This window comes from Rhinolophus sinicus, chromosome 15, assembly GCF_057876585.1.
Source record: "Rhinolophus sinicus isolate RSI-liver-muscle chromosome 15, RSI-T2T, whole genome shotgun sequence".
NCBI lineage: Eukaryota > Metazoa > Chordata > Mammalia > Chiroptera > Rhinolophidae > Rhinolophus > Rhinolophus sinicus.
The window spans coordinates 8,101,935-8,119,436 of NC_142515.1; the positions used below are offsets into that span (position 1 = coordinate 8,101,935).

General features: G+C 37.8%; 1 protein-coding gene across 14 annotated transcripts in view; it reads left to right on the forward strand.

Annotated features, from left to right (window-relative positions):
• The window catches only part of ATE1 (arginyltransferase 1), a 218,334-nt gene that overhangs the window by 90,956 nt on the left and 109,876 nt on the right, over window positions 1-17,502 (forward strand). For all 14 annotated transcript variants that reach the window (XR_012498369.2, XR_012498368.2, XR_012498370.2 and 11 more), the window contains one exon: window positions 1,840-1,960. Coding sequence is in view for 7 of the 14 variants with exons in the window: in XM_019752925.3 (XP_019608484.3) it covers window positions 1,840-1,960 (121 nt within the window). In the remaining 7 variants the exon portion in view is untranslated. The remainder of the gene's footprint in view (window positions 1-1,839; window positions 1,961-17,502) is intronic.

Consider the following 17,502-nt stretch of genomic DNA (forward strand, 5'->3'; position numbering starts at 1 on the left):
TCTTAAGTAAATTATTAAAATGATCCTGTTATGAATTTTAATAATAGAGGGGTATGTGGACCACTGGGAGCTGCCCTTGAAGATGACCTTTGCTGCTCTAGGGCAGTAAGGCAGCAGCCATTCAGTAACTGTCTGGTAACATCAGAGTCCGAGACCTGAGTTCTGGTCTTCATCCTGTCACGCTTTCTCTCAGCCAGCAAACATTCCCATTTCATCAGAATAAAGTCCAAAACATGATATTTGAGGCTCCACAGAATCTGATCCCAACCTACCTTTCCATTTCTGCAGTGCCTTGCTATTTCCTGTTCCCCAGAGTTGTGCTGCGCCCAACTCTGCATCCTTATTTATGCGGTAACCTTCATCTAGATTGTTCTCATTCCTTTTCAGTCTGCCCTAGACTTAATCCAGTCAATCTGTTAAATCCCAATAAAACTCCACCTTCCCCTTGAACTCTCTCCCAACCCTCTCAAGCAGGAATTAATTTGTTGGAGCACATGTTATGTAGTTTCTCCGTTAGCTTTCAGACTTCCGAATGCTTTGAATGCTGGGAGGACATGGTGCTCATTTTAAATCTGAGTGATGCTTCGTACAGTTCCCAGTACGTAGCAGGCTGGTTATAGAGTGCCTTTCTGACATAATCCTGTATGAGAGTGCTAAGCCCGTAAGCAGTAGTATTCTGTGCACTGGGTTTCACACTACGTAGTGTTTTTCAAAGTCTTAAGGATACAATCCATTTGCTATTTGTGAAAGCAATTAAGCAATTTTGGTGTTTCAAGAGCATCATTTAAAAAAAAATTAAATAGAGTAGAATGAAAATAAAGGATTACATAACATGGGTAAGGATTCTATAGTAAAGGTTTGTTTCTGGTATTATAGTTGCATGTATGTTTACTAGATTATGATATAAAATATATTTCTTACTGTGTGTTGTAAAAAAAATTGAAAAACGCTGTACTAGATTTTAACATCGATGATGAAGTTTGAATTTTAAAATTTAGAGAAAAGACATTTTGAATTTTAGCTAACTTTGATATTTCTGAAATTTTTTACTAAAGATGTCACAAAATTTGTACCATCCTCTGTTAGTTGTCTACCAAATTATCTTTAGGTGAATGATTTTTTTTTTTCTTCTTCAGCATCTATTGTCTAGTCTTTATTTTAGATTTGGGTACATCATTGGCTTATAAATATGTAAATCATTTTTTCTACAATAGAGTGAAGAAACTTTAGAGGGTTATACAGATGTTTCTCTGAAATTTCTCTAAGGTTTAAAACTTTATTTACATTTATTAGTTTAGGTTACTCATGGAAGTATGTTGACAAGACAGTGGTTTTTAATAGATTAGAATGGAATGAATATTACCAACTGAGTCTACAAATTGGAAATATTGTGACTAAGGATAGTGAAATTTTATTTGGAAAATAAGTTTATACATAAATTATAATGCTCTCATATATGAAAAGAAATTTCCCTCTGTTATTAACTAGCATTTAAAAGGCACCTTGATTTTGAAACTGGGTATCCCTAGCAATCAGGTTAGCAAGAATCATATGTTAAATATTTTTTCCAAAAGAAGGTAGAAACTCAAATCTCCCAAGTCAACACAGGCATCCCAAAATGGGGATGCGTTTCTTTTAGAGAGCTTTTGAATCAAATGTGCATTCTAGAGATGGGAAAGCAATTGCTAGTAGTCATTTAGTATGTACAGTAAAGCTGTTTTCTGGTTGACTTCATTTAGATTTGTGATTAAAACCTTTCCTGGAACTCTGGAGCCTTGGAACTAGGAAGTTACTGTGCTCATTACTAATGCCTGTGCCTTTTCCCCACGTCTCTTTTAGGGTCATTACAGGCCTTCTGATTTGTTGTGTCCTGAGACATACGTGTGGGTACCCATCGAGCAGTGCCTGTCTTCGCTTGAGAACTCCAAGTACTGCCGTTTCAACCAGGACCCAGAAGCAGGTATGTTTGGAGCGGAACTGGCCGGAAATCGTTGACTTTGTTTCTACAATTCATGTGTTCGTGGCTGTGGCTCTAACAAGGTCAGGTAGCTTTTTATATATTATAGAGTATGCCTGCGTGTATGCATGTGTATGTGTTTGTAAGCTAGAGGGACCATGTGCACACAACACTCACGGTCAGAGTTTTGCAAATAAATGCAGGAACCTCATGTTTTTGTGCTGCTTATTGACCAGGCTTTTCTCATTAGATTAGTTTTTGCATCATGCTTTGAGGGCTGATACTGTTATCCACTACTTTTACAGCTGTCACAATGCATAAAAATTGTTTACTAGATTACTTAGCCAATAAGATAGAAGTATTGACCAATTGGACTGAATACAGCTGTGGAATAGTTTCAGGGGTGGAGGCGCCGACGGGCTGTGATGGGTTTTGTGACACTACTTTTTTTTTTTTTTTTTTTTTTTTTTTTTTTTTACTTTCTTCTTGCATCTTTCTGGTGCTTCTCCTTTTCTGTCCCTTCGGCCACCTCCTGCCCCAAAGAGCGCCAGCCATATTTTTTCTCTGGTTATTCCCCTTTAGACACTCTGTGCACCAGCAGTATGTACAGATGCTAAAAGCATTGCCCTGGAGTCACACTTCCTACATTCAGATCCCGGTTCCATCATCAGCTGGTAAACTCTGTGCCTTTACACGATTTGATGATCTCCCTGGCCTCTGATTCCTGGCCTAGCGTACTGAGCCGTAATGGGGATTCAGATAAGATCCACACGCTGAGAATAACCCCTGTGTGGTGTTGGTGATGAGGCAAATTAGGAAGCTGCGTCCCATAGACCGTGTTTCTTCGAAAATCAGACCTAGCTGGACCATCAGCTGTAATGCGTCTTTTGGAACAAAAATTAATATAAGGCCCGGTCTTATTTTACTATAATATAAGACCAGGTATAATATAATATAATATAAATATAAATAACCAGGTCTTATATTAATTTTCGCTCCAAAGGACGCGTTACAGCTGATTGTCCGGCTAGGTCTTACTTTCGGGGAAACACGGAATGCCACAGGCTTTCATTGGCAATTGTCTTTATTTCTCCCTTTCTCTGAACAAATGTGCAGTTCTAGTCACCTCCTTGTTGTTCGAATGCCACTCACAGTTTACAGAGGGCCTCCACACAGCTGTGCCCATCCTCACTGCCCTCTCACTGTGGCCGTGTTAATCAGGTGAGGGCCGCCATCCTCTCGACGCTCTTGTGATGGTCGCATTAGGTTGCTGTGTGTCTTCCCCCAGACTGCGTTCCTGGGTGTTCCGGTGTGTGCGTCACTGACCTTAGAAACTTCAGCACTCACCAGAGGAGATGCCCGATGTACACTTCTTCGGAATACATTTTTGTGCTAGCCACCTGCGGTCTTAAGTTTGGGGGAAAAAGGGAAAGAACTGGAAAGACGAGGGGAGGAGGAGGGAGTAAGTGGAAAAATCAAATAGGAACACAAAGGGGGCAAGGAAAGAAATGCAGTAATTTCTTTTGTTCTATGATGTGCATATTTTTTTCATAAATCAGGCTTTCTCTTATAAAACAAATTGGTTCATTGTATTTTGTTATCTTCAGCTGTTACGAAATCAAAAGTGGGCACGTCTTACACGTGATGATACCTTAGAATCTGATGAAGAGTGGCCATGTGGACCCGGATGATTCAGGCCAGGCACCCCGAGGTTAGCCCCAGGATTTCTAGATAATTCAGTTTTATTGAACAACTGGGGCTTTATAGCACCTTAAATTATTGATCAGAATCTCATCATTTCATTCTAAATAAAGTTATCGGACAAACAGGTATGTTGCTTAAAAGCAAACACTGAATCTGACAATTAGTTCTAGAGTCAGGCTCAAGGAAAGCACATATTTAACTAGTCTCTCCTCGCACAAAATATTTTTCCTTTTAGCTTTTCTCAGGGTCCGGTCAGAGCCAGTCCCTTATGGTACAAACTGCTGAACATCTTACAGCTTTATTTCATGTGCACATATAAAAATTTATCTTTATAAGTTCCTTACAACTAAATAATAATATGATCTTAAATTGGTTTCTGACTCCCAAACTTATGACACAATTTCATCTTCCCTTTTTTCCTTCTTGATCTATTTTAAAAGGTGCTTCTCTTCCTATGTAAGACTTGGAAATTAAAGCAATCACCAGCTCTCCCTGTTTTATAAATTTTTTATAAAGTTGAAAAGACGTCTGAATTATTTCCATGCACTGAATGGACATTCAAGTAAAGATTCATTCATGTTAATAGATTTTTTATTCATTTTCCAAAATAAGCACTAGTGACCATATCATGGCAAAGAAAATTTAAAGTTTCGTATTGACTGGTTTTTGTCAAGTGTGTGCTGTACCCAGTGAGCAATGAATATATAGCATGTTCTTTTCCTATAATTTAAGTTACATATCTTACAGCAGTAGCTTTGGCTCTTACTATTAATTGTTTATAATTCATTTACAAAAATCAAAGGAGTAAATTTCTTTGAAAATAGTGCTTTAAAGTATTTAAAAAAAAATCACCTGAGTAAATTTCAAAGCTCTCACTGGCTTTACTCAGTGATTCATGAATCGGGCAGCATCCCATCTAGCAAATAGAAAGGAGCTCAGAGGAGCTGTACAAAATGAAAAACTTCTGTAGGCGGAAGGGGGTGGAACAAGGAAGTTATACCAATGAAGATCTGATTGTGGCAAAGTCACTTTCTTTAGGGGATGGCAGGGGTCTGTCATGCAGATTGCCTCATAGTGCTGACCAGGTAATTCCAGATTGTCTGGTTTAAATTCCATTCCTGGGGGAGCCTGAAACTATCCTTAAGTTAAATATTAAGTCTTGGTTTGGTGACATGGGGCTTAGCACAAGTGACTCCATTTTGGGCCTGTTGTCTCATTTTTAAAATGAAGATCCTTCTTTGGAACTTTCAAGTGAACACCATACAATTTTATCAGTGTTGAATATCACAGTCCAGACACTATTTGAAATCAGACTTATATCCTGTGGTTTTAGGAAATTAAAATGCAGTTCCATGCTGGAATGTATGGATCATGCTGTGAAACTCGGTCATTTGAGATTTAAATGACAGTCTGAGAAACTGTTCTCTTCTCTGGGGCTAGTTTTACTTTTATGTGACCCAGACTCGGACTCAGAGAGAAAATACAGAGCTTAATATGGGCAATATTGTTAGTCAGCATGGTGCTTTCTTCTTTCAATCTTGTTTCTCCTCTCATCTGTTCAGTAGTTAAATTACAGAAGGTACAGCTGAGCACATGGGTCTCCGTTAAACACAGTTTGGCTACCAGGTGCATCAGTGGCCGCTTGTAAGAAAAATTACATTTCCCCCCATCCTGAATTGCTGTAGGCCTCTGGAAATCCTGTTCTTCCCTGCCTTCGACCCCCACCGAACGCCCCACATTTTGGAGGTTTGGGTTCTATGGTTGTTTCTCAACTAGGAAGTCTGTGTAACAGTGAAAACCTATTGTATTTACTGCTTAAGGTACTGTGGGGGGCGGCGCTGACAAACAAGTAATTTGGAAAATCTAAAGAAATCGTTTTGTTCAAAAGTAGTCTTTTGTTTTTCAATTCAGGAACTCTGCCTACTCTAAAGAAAGGATTTCGAAAGTTTCTCAAATGATTTTTAAGTAAAAGTCTGTTAGATTGCTTCTAAATCGATGGTTGGATATGTATAGATTTTAAAAATTCTGCATCACAGTTGCATCTTACTGTTTTTGTTTAAATTATTAAAAAAAAAATTTCCTGGAACACTAGTAGAAAATTTGTCCAAATACATTAAACCACTACTAAGAAGAAAATTTTATTGACCTGTAGTCTCATTATATAGCAATAATCCTTGTTAATATTTTTATGCCCTCCTTTTTTATGTTGTGCATGTATCTGTGTATTTTTTTCCCTAAAACGAAATAAAAATCATACTTTGTGCTTTTGTTATTTTTACTTAATACTTTGTGTTGCTTCTTTTATAAGGAAAATAACTTGATTATTGGCCATTCAGCAAACAAATGCCGCCACTTATGTAATAGGCAGTGTCTAATATTGATGTTTTACAAGTGTCATTGAAAGAGTAAACCAGATGTTTGCTGTTGGTTTTAGAGCCACGATTAACTATGATTTGATTTGACTCTTAATGTTGGACAAATATTGTAAAATCCTTTGGTTCCAGATTTACAAGAAATTAAAACTTTATTGACCATATACTATTTCCCAAGCACTGTTTTACCTCAGTGTTTTCCCTCATGTTACCTCAGTTTATCCTTAGAATGGAATAGAATGTTTCATCATTGGCTCCTCAGATATTGTTTATTACAAAAATGACAGCTAATAATATTTAATCAGATTTAAAATAATTTTAATTCAAATATTGCTCTCTAATTATTTTAAGTATTTCAAAGGAGCTAACTAGAATAATTTTTTTCTATTTCTACTTATAATTACAGTAGTATACATTTACCACAGATTAATCTAGATTTTACTCTTTTGTATACATACTTTAAAATGTTTGCAAGGAATTTCCTAATTGGTCTGTAATGTAACTAAGCCATAAATTATTAGTAAGGGTATTGAATTTAAATTATTATAAAAATAACAACACCTGATTTTGGCTTAGTGCTTTATGCATTTACCCAGGTTAGAGAATTTCTAGGACACCTTAAGTCTTCCCAGTAGTTGCTGAAAATCTAGTACGAGAAGCAGTTTCCTAGTTTGATCCTCAAATTCCTGTGGCTCCATCTGTGTTGTTTTATGTTGTTTCATTGGTTGCTTGTCTTCTCTCTGTACTCCATTCTTCTTTCTTGCTGGCGTGGTTTCCTGGCATTTTTCCCATACTTCTGTAGTTTCTGTCACATATGCCTGCAGAAAAAGCAAGTCAATTTGACCGTGCCTCTTTTTGTGAAATAATTGGGTTCAGCAAACGCTCCGTCCTGCATTTGCTTTCTCAAAGCCTGGTTTTACTTCCTGAATAAGGGTGTGCCTCAGCCAAAATGTCATCCCAGTCACTGGGAAACGATGCCTAATGAGAAAGCACATTTACCAAAACTTCCTGGGGCCCTAAAAGTGGACTGCAGTATCAGTACATTTTTTTCATATCTAGATTTGAGGTTGTCTTGCCCCCTGGAAGTTGCAAAGTGAATGATATTGATTGTTGGGTATTTAATAAACATATTCTTCATTACAAATAAAGATGGTGGTGCTTTGACGTAGCTAGCTGGAGATAGAACCAGTTATAGTCTACCATATGTCATAAAGGACATAAGCATCAAAACAAGATCTTTGGAAATTTGGCTCTTAGATTTGGTGATTCTGGAGGATGTGTTTTGATATGAAAATGTAGAAAGTTACAGTGTCCTAATTTTTCAGTTTACTTCCTATCCACTGAAAATATCACTTTATTATTTTATTAGCTATCTTCCCACTTACCTTCTTTTCAAAGATATCCTTATCTAGATGTTAGTGTAGTCCTAATATGACTCATGGTTTAAAAATTAGAAACTAGATTTTCCTAGTTTGCGTGGTGTTTTAATGAGGACACTGTGAAGTAAAAAAAACAAGCTCTTCCTGCAATATTTGTGCGTACGACTGAAGTATTATACCGTTTTATTATTTGCTTTTTCTATTAAAAATGTGAAACTAAGACTTACTAAGATAAACTTCAACAGTTATCAATGACTGTTCTCATTTTTAAAGAATGTTTTCAAGCCAGTGTTGCAGAGAAATTTTTTAAATATTGTTTTACAGATTTTTACCAGTCAGTCTTTGCTCAGTAAGCCAGGCATGAGCAGTGAGCCAATGACTGAAAATTGTTAGAGCCCTGGCCAGAGGCGACTGAAATGCCTCTTCAAAGGTTTGAAAAGCAGACTTAAGGTTTCCATTTCTCTATTAAAGAAATATTTCTCTGATCCCTTTTCTCTTTTCTTATGGAATAAGTAAAAACACTTTTTAAACACACAATTCTGTTTACAATCAGCTTTTAATTTAATAATTCCTGTAATAAATAATAAATCTCATTTCAGTATCATTCCAGCAGGCTCAGAAATATGATGCTACAGAATGTGTCTATAAACGCTCCTTCTGCTGCCTCCTAACGTGTGGCATCTTACAGTGCCGCTTCGTTTGAATGAAAAAACTGACTTTGTTTTTATATGTGTGTGTATATATATATAGATAAATATATAGAGAGAAGGCTGTTTAAGTGCCGGCTGAACTGTGATATTCCACTGACTATGAGACATCATCCGTTTTAAGCCCCCATATCACTAGGAACGAAAAAATGTTGCCAGTTAGACTATGCCTCAATCAGCAGGATTGATCTGGATTTCAGAAATGTCAAAATGTGTAAAAATGTGAATCTTAAAATACAGAAAATGTAGTTCAGTGTGTGCACCATAATACCTGGCAAAACTGGGGGCTGTTTAGGAAACTAGTTTTTATGTGTCAGGGAGCTTTGTGGCCTCTGAATTCCAGGCATCAGATATTTTATAGCTGGAGCTTGTGCTTATGTATCAGTTGGAAGGCCTTGATTTTAGGTGCCTTTATATAAAAATGAGATCACTATCATTGATTGATGATAATAATAGCGTTCTTTTAATACTCTGATCTAGGTACTTTAAATTTTTTGAGATGATATATAACTACTTTACAAGGATATTTTATTGTAATGAAAGTAAAACCTTTTACTACTGAGAAAGCATTGAAATGCTGTAAGCAGATGATCTCCATGCATTCTGGTTTTAAATTTAAAAACATTCGAAAACTTTGATGTTGAAAGGCAGCAATAAAAGTAGAGAATTTAAAAACTTTGCTTAGCCAATAAATTCAGTGATCTCTGCCAGTTGATGGAATGATTAAAGATTAAATAAATAAACAAGGGACAAAAGATGGTGTCCTCGGATGTCATCAAGCCTGTCATCAGCCCTAAACTGCCATCGATTGAACATTTCCCTACCTTGTGAGTTATCAGTAAATATTCTTGGTTCAACTTGTGGCTCTGTGGTAACAGAACATGAATCATTAGCTTAATTGGGAAACCTCCTTAAAGGATATTTGATGGTATATTTTTGGAACCTGCATCATTTGATATGCAGAGGAATAGCTACTAGCTGTTGGAGTAACTAACCCAACGACAGACATAACAACCTCAAGGATTCTTAAATCATTCACACCCAGCTTCAAGATGAGAATGGAATTTCTCTGCATTTGTCTGCAAGGTACTTTTAAACTGTTTAGATTGTTTTTTGGGGTGTTAATATTCAGTTTCTCTGCAGAAAAATAAGCTATACCATGAAGGTATGGGAAGTTATGTTTATTTTATGAGTGTTCTTTTATGTGATGCTAGCAAAATGCTTTTAATATAAACATGGAAATGGGTAGAATTCCTATTCTTGTAGGAAATGTATTTTCCTAATTGCCATTCGTTTGAAATAGACATCATTTAGGGTAGACTTGACTTGTTCACGTTCTGTGGCATGTTCACTGATAATAAAACAGAATTTGTCTGCAAATAGGAAATACATACTGACAATAAGGAAATAATTAAAGTTACCTGCTTTACTAACCTCTATCAAAATAAGAAAATAAAAATTTGAGCACTTGTAATGAATGTTAAAGAGACTGTCTTAGCTTGGTTTCTTTCCAGAAGCAGATCCCGAAATACGGGCTGTTACTCATTCAGGTAATTTATTTGGGGAATGGTCTCTGGGAACAGGAGTAGTGGGGGACGGGTTAGAGGGAAGGGGGGAAAGACAATATAAGATGTGTTACTGTATGATCCACCACTCTAAGGACTGAAGTTTAGTCCTTTTTGGAAACTTTCTGGTGTATATCTCAGAAATGGCCACCTGAGGGACCAAAGGAAGAAGTACATGTCCACTGGCTTCCATTTTCCACTAGCTGATGATTGTCTCAGTGGCTGTGAATGTCTGTGTCTTTACTTTGAGTGTGAGCTAGTGTAAATGCACCGTTGGCTCTTGTGGGCCCAGGTGACTACTGCATCTGAAAGGCAGGAAGCAAGACAGATGGACCTGCCGCTTGGTCCTGACAGAACCGTACACCGTTGTATGGCGTGAGTCGGAGGCAAAGCCAAGGGGATAAGAGGCATCTAATGTAGAAAGAACAGAAGGAGGTGGCATGTCCCTGAGGGCAGTTGGCCATGTCATTTGCATTGGAGCAGATTAAGAATTACGAACATGAGAAAGTGGTGGACTCTTTAAAAAAATTATTATTCAGTTCGTTAAAGTAACATCTGTTAAAATAACATCTGTTTCTTTAAACATTTAAATTAAGATTACAAATCTTATTTTCAATGTAGAAGTCTTGCAATCATTTTTAAGGGCTTTTAAATAATGTTTGATTGCATTTACAAGATGCTAAGTAAATGTCTTTGAACGTTTTTAAACTTCTTTTATAAATGTAATGTACCCAGTTTCCCCTCTTAATTCAATTGTCTGACAAAGTACTCTTATAAATCTAATAATTTATAGATTTAATGAAGCTAATTTTTTACTGAGTGTGAAATCACAAGTCTAAATCAATTATTTAATTATGTATATCCTATTGGAGACAAAAGTTATTATTTACCTAGAAAATTTCCAGAAGTCTGCTAAACAGCTACTGCAACTAAATAAGTGAATTTTAGCAAGGGCACAGGATGCAAGGGTAATACGCGTGTACAAAAATAAGTTGTATTTTTATATATGAGCAGCAAACAATTGAAACGAATTTATTTAAATCCACTTACAGTAACTTAAAAGAACATACAGCACTTAGAAATATATTTATCAAGACCAGTAAACTGGATCTTGCAAAGCATGACTCAGGGACCTAAACAATGGAGACAGTTACCATGTTCGTGACCTGAAGGAAGTTACGAGAGTGATCTGTTTTTATTCCGAGGGGTCTGGTTCTGTCAAACATTACAAGGACAGAAAATAGCAAATACGTTCCGATTATTAATACTATCGTATTTATTCTCAGACATGTCCCTTTTTCATTGAGGTTTTCCAGTCTGACAGACACACTGAAGCCTGTTCATAGTGCTTGTCGGTGGCTCCATATCCCAAAGAGGTGGTCACATAGCCCACGACAGGTGTCCCCTTACCTAATTACTGCATCTACTCACTGCAGTTTGCATCCCATAAGCCCAAAAAGTTAGATCTTGACTGGCATTTGCACTACATTTAGGTTTCAAGATACATCACCAGTTCCCATCTAACTATCAAGAGCTTTGAACTTGATGGAATCCTACATTGTGAGATTCTTAAGATCACTTGCATTAAGAGTTGAGTGATACTGTGTCCAGTTGAATTTTAGTATCTTTCATATAGCATTCTCTGACTATTCATTCGCAACTTCCCAAATCAGTCTGTTAACTTTATTTATACTTACTACTTAATCATTACTGTTACTTAGTGACAGGTAACTGGAGTATGGACACCCAGTAACATTATGTTAGCATTTAACCCAGAAATGTAAGGACCAAGGTTCTAGCTCAGCCACACATTAGCTTTGTGATTTTAGGCAGGTCCAAAGTGCTCAGCCTCAACTGCATTATCTGTGGAGCTGGAAATTCAAACTACATAAAGTTACGTGCTTTATGACCACTGCACCTTGAAGACTTTTTGTGAGGCTCAGACTGTTTAAAAACTGGGATGCGTCACACATTGAAGATACACGATTCTGAAGCACCCGAATTCATATGCGGCTGATTTAACATTTTCTGTAATTGGGCCAAATTTCGCTGTGCTGGACCCTTCATCCTCCTTCTCTCTTCCTCACTGTGTGATCAGAAGATTCAAGTTGTAGTTTCAGGTGAGGCCAAGGAGTTGAAGACAGTGTTTCCCAAACTCCTAACTGTGGTCCACTGTAAGAAATGCAGTTTACATTGTGACCAGGGCACGTTTCCATGTGTACCTGCTCACAGGCACAACACAGCTGAAACAACGTGCCGAGTAGAACTCATCCTTACGCCTGAGATGCACTCGGGTTCCTTTTAGGAAGTGCTTGTCACGATCCATTACATTGATATCGTAACCACTACCACTTACAATTGGACCACTCGTCTGGGCGAGCTGAGAGACGGGGTGTGGGCAGAGGTGGGGCTGGATTGTCACTCCAGTTCTGCTGCTACTTCTGTTGAGGTAGGTGGAGTAGTGGTGGCAGTGATTGCTGTGGTTAATATTTATTGGTCTAAGATTTGTACTAAATGTTTATCTCCTGTATCATCTTATTTTATCCATTGCTTTTTCCTCTAACTTAGAATTTATGAGCCGAACGACTGGTGAAAGAAAGGGGCTGGGATGGGGAGGGTGTATTAGAGTATTCCTGTCACTGGAAGGACCTGCACGAATTACTAAATAGACACCTCAGGTGTAGTCAGCGAGAGTCCTGTGCTGAGTGGTAGAGACTTTGTATGTACAGTGGGTGCATCCAGTTCTTGGCCCTGGAAGCTGAGGTCAGAACGCGGAATGTGCAGTCTGTCCCAAGTGGCCCTTTTTGAATGGCCAGTCACTACCTTGGACAGCTTCAGTGGACAGCTCCAGCTCAGCTGTTGTGTCTGTGTGATGAAATTTGGGTGTTTGAAATAAATAATGGGCCCACTCATCAAAAATGTGAGCAAAGTTTTGGCTATAGGCAAGAGTTAGGCTGTAGCCAAGTTATAACTTATACAGCAGGTTCTGGAGTAATACCATTTCATTATAATGTTGATGAGAAAAGAAAATTGATTCTTGGTCAGGACCGCTGCGTACGTAGAGTTCGCACATTCTGTCCACGTCTGCGTGGGTTTTCTCCGGGACTGCAGTTCCTGCCACATCCCACAGATGTGCACATTAGGGGAATTGGCGAGTCTAAATTCACGCAGTCTGAGTGGATGTGGGTGTACCCTGCGTCCAGGGAGTTGGTCCCACCTTGTGCCCAGAGCTGTAGGAAGAGGCTCTGGCCACCCACGACCCTGAACTGAAATAGTGGGTTGAAAAAGAATTTTCTTACTTGTTTTTATTAATCCTTCTTAAATGTATGTGTAGCTCACATTTATTTCAGTCTTTCATATTAGAAGTGTTTTGGGTCTTTATTTAGAAGTTTGGTGATGTTTTTGTGACCAGAAATATGCCATAGGAACAACTCATGTTTGTATCAGGCTGTGGTGGAATTGGTTTCATTATATGTCGTTTAACTTAAAGCTGCAGTTTCTAAGAATCTGTCGATGAGGGAAGTGAGGACTTACTGTACAGATTTAAACCCATCTGTATTTAATAGTGTTTGTACTTTCTGGGCTTTCCTCGTCTGTAGCTAACAGACCTCTTCACTGTTTCTTCATTGTGATGATACTGAAACTAAGATACCAATTTTGTTCACGGTTTTCATTTTGTGTTTTATTCTTACGCATACACACGTGGGCTCTGGGTAAGAAATGCCACTTGTAAATTGGTGAGGTGACAGATTGGTTCTTTCCCACTGTCCTCCGCTACATTAGATTTAAACCTAGGACTGGAGCACAGGTTTTTGTTCTTTTTATAAAGGGTTCTACCGTCAATCTTGGTCAAGACTTTAATATTTTTATATTTTACTGGGATCTAATTTTGTAATTTTATTGATCAAATATTCCAAAAGATTATGACTAGATAGTTAACTGAAAACTACCCCAAACTAAACACAGTTCTATTCCATGGTGTCATATAATACCATTGCTTATCGTGTATGTTTTAGCACACTATACAATCATACGCTGTATTTAACTCTGTGCTTTTGTTTTGTGATGTAAATATCTGTCTACTAAGTGTTTCTGAAAGAATATAATGAAAGTGCTCAGTAGAGCTCTGTAATAATATTAGTGCTGTTTGAACTTAAAATTTTTTTTAATTTTATTAAATTTATGGGGTGACATGATTAGTAAAGTTGCATAGGTTTCAAGTGTACAATTCTGTAATGCATCATCTGTATATCGTATTGTGTGCTCACCACCCAGTCGGGTCTTTTTCCATCACCATGTACGTGTAGTTGACCCTCTTTACCCGTTTCTACCTCCCCCCACCCATTTCCCTCTGATAACCACTATTATTTGAACTTTTCACCAGCATTTTTCTCACCTGCCTTCTGTGAGAATACAAAGCAGATTGATCAGTCCAAAGCAAATTATTGCTTTTAGGGGAACTTTGATCTTCATTTTAAAGTAATGGCAGGTAATTCTTCAACTCTGACTTAAGCCAAAGAAAAAGTTTTCTCAGGTTAATGAAGTTAGAGGGCAGGGGAGGGAGGGGCTTAGATCCTGTGATGCACTAAGTGTGAATGTGTTTGAACTAAGTTACTAAATTTGCACAATCCTTGTCCTTTAATATTTTCAGAAAAGTCACGTAGAGTCTAGTGATTGTAAATTGCACTTTATTTTTTAATGCATTTTTAAAGACACTATTGTTAAATCCATTATTGTGAATCCTTTGAGAAAACAAAGGCTCTTTTGCAGTGCAGCTGATCGGCCATCATGTTAGTTGTTATTCTGAAAACTAGGGTTTTTAAACATGTTTTCTTAAAGGACTCAAACTGCATCCAAGAAGGCAAGAAAAAGCCGAAGGAACCATTTAGTTTATTTGCGCTTCCTGAATTTGCCAGTGGTGCTCGAGTTTGCTTTGGGAGCATAGTGCTCGCTTTAAATTAGACTGCAGCCGTTTCTTTCACAGCCACACACTTTTGAAAGTATTTTTGAAAACAGATTCTGATTTTCAAGGAGAGAGGAGTGTGCATAGATTAAGAAAACAGTGCTTTGTAACAGTTTTTTTTTTTTGCTTTTAGTCACAATACTTAATATATTCTGTTTTTCAAAATACATAAAAGGAATAGTTGAGATTTTAAAAAATGTGACAGGAGCATGTTTGGATGAAAAGGCCTGAGTGACACTGCTCTGAAAATGGCCTTGAATCTGTGCCCTTGTTCTGTTTCCCTGAAAAGTTCTGTAACAGGTTCAGGGCTTATGAAGAAGTACTTGGGATATAGGAAGAGTTCTTAAAGATTTATTTTAAACCTTTTAAGAAACTGGAATTTAGAAAGTTTCAGCTTTTTAGGGATTTGTGAATAAATCGTGTGGCTGAGCAACATGAAGACAGAGACTCGGTTTCTGTGTCACAATCTGTCAGCGCTCATGGGGGGACGCGGGCGAGAGTCCCGGAATGGCCTGGCACAAAACAGTTTCTCCTGCGGCCGTGGTTGCTCGGAGGTTCTGTGTATCACTGGCAAATTTGCCTCACCTGACTTGGTTACTTAGTGGCAGGAAGGGGTTTTAATGTTCTTCTAGTTCTAATGTTCATGTTAAAACATTTTCCTTCAGAGTAGACGTTTTCAGTGCAATGTAATGAAAACGAAAACCAAGAGCGTATGTCATTTGGGGAGATTTGAGTCAGTGTGTAACAAATGGATTCCATCAAGCCAGTGTGAATAATGAAAGCACAGCAGAAACTCTGGAAGTACATGGAACATTCCACTGGGCTAGTAGCACACACACACACAAAAAGGGATAGGAGGGTGTAATAAAGATTAAAGCAAAAACACCATAACCTGAGTAGCTGTAAGAGGTTAAAAGAAAACATTTCTTCCTCTGAGCAAGAAGAAACATGGCAAAGCTTATTTGGTTTCGTACTTTGTTTATCACCTTGGAGAGGGGAGTTTGCTTTGTTGAAGTGGGTTGCAGGTTCCAGTCTAGTAGCCAAAGATAATAGAATCAAAATACTCAGGTGATTCTGTGTATTGAATGGGAGACCAGTAACCACAGGGCTTTTGAGCAGCAAGCAATAAAGCAATTTGTAGCTCATGGCTGTCTTCAAAAGGATCTGTCAGTTCAGCTCAAGCAGTTGACATTGGCTGTGACTCACTGTTGGGTTTGGGCCCAAATTCCTCTCTTCATACAAATCATCGGTTGAGCCTTGCCGGTTACTGAGAGATCTGTAACATGGGTATTCTCCACACAGAGTTTTGTTTCTGGAGTCTGCACCTCTCTAGAGAAGCAGACATAGACTAGTCCAGGATGTGAGGCATGAGACAGAGCCTTCCATTCCAGATGAGCCTAGGGTGTTTTTGATAGGTGGCTTGCTTTTGCGTCATTTCCCTGCATTTCATTGTGGTTTATTAATGGGCGTTTATGAAGATTTCAGGTACCATTCTTGATAAACACAGAGCACAAGTTAAAGCTGTTGTGACCTGATTCATTTCAACATTTATAGAACCTTCAGAAATGAAGGAAAATAATCCAAGAATGATTTAATTTGAGAATTCAGACATTGAGTAATAAACATATGGTACTAATTAACAAGAAAGTTGATAAAAGCTGGGTAGTTGCTCTGAAAATGTCTTCTGATGCCTGCCTCCGAAGAGTCTGAGATTTAAGATCAGCACGATGAACCACAAACATTTACAGGATGCCTGCCCGACACTGAGCCTTATATGTCGTTGTTTCCCCCACGTCAAGGGAATGTGGTGTCTGGGCTCCCTTTCTCTGTACAGAGAGGTATAAGTTTGGTTCCCACCCTCAAGCAGTTTACTATCAGGTTTGGAAGGCCATCCACAAACAAAATAGTAAAGAGCAACCAGACTATTGTTCCTATAAAAGGATTTTTTTGTGCGTTAGGCACCATTTTTTGATGGATATGTTAATTAGCTTGATTGTGGTAATAATTTCACAGTGTGTACTTATATCAAAATATACTGTACACCTTAAGTACATACAATTTAATTTTTATTTGTCAAGTATGCCTTAATAAAGGCGGGGGGGTAGGCAACTTATTTGAATGGGAGAAAATATTTGCAGATCATATACATCATAAAGGGGTTAATATCCAAAATATATAAAGAGCTCATATAACTCAATAACAAAAAAAATACTACAATCCAGTTTTACAAGGTGTGATCAAAGAATATGGTGAATGTTTAAATTAAAAAAAATTTATTACACTAAAAGATACATTGCCGTTAATCCCCCCCTCAAAATACTCCCCCTCGCTTCAAACATACTTCTCCCATTGTTCTTGCCACTTTCCGAAGCACTTCTGGAAATTCTCTTTGTGTGTCTCTGTATGTATGCATATGTGTATGTATGTATGTGTGTGTGTATGCACACACGCGCGCGCACACACACACACACACTGAAACACTAGCCATAAAAAAAGAATTAAATCTTGCCATTTGCAGCAACATGGATGGACCTTGAGGGCATTTTGCTAAGAGAAATAAGTCAGAGAAAGACAAATACTGTATGATATAACTTATATGTGGAATCTGAAAAACAAAAACCAAAACAAAACTGAGCTCATGAATGTAGAGAACAGATTGGTGGTCGCCTGAGGCAGTGGTGGGGGCTGGGGGAAATGAATGAAGGGAGTCAAAAGGTACAAATTTCCAGTATAAAATGAGTTAGTCATAGGGCTATAATGTACAGCATGGTAACTATAGTTAATAATACTGTATTATATATTTGAAAGTAACTAGGAGAGTGAGTCTTGAAAGTTCTCATCACGAGAAGAAAAAT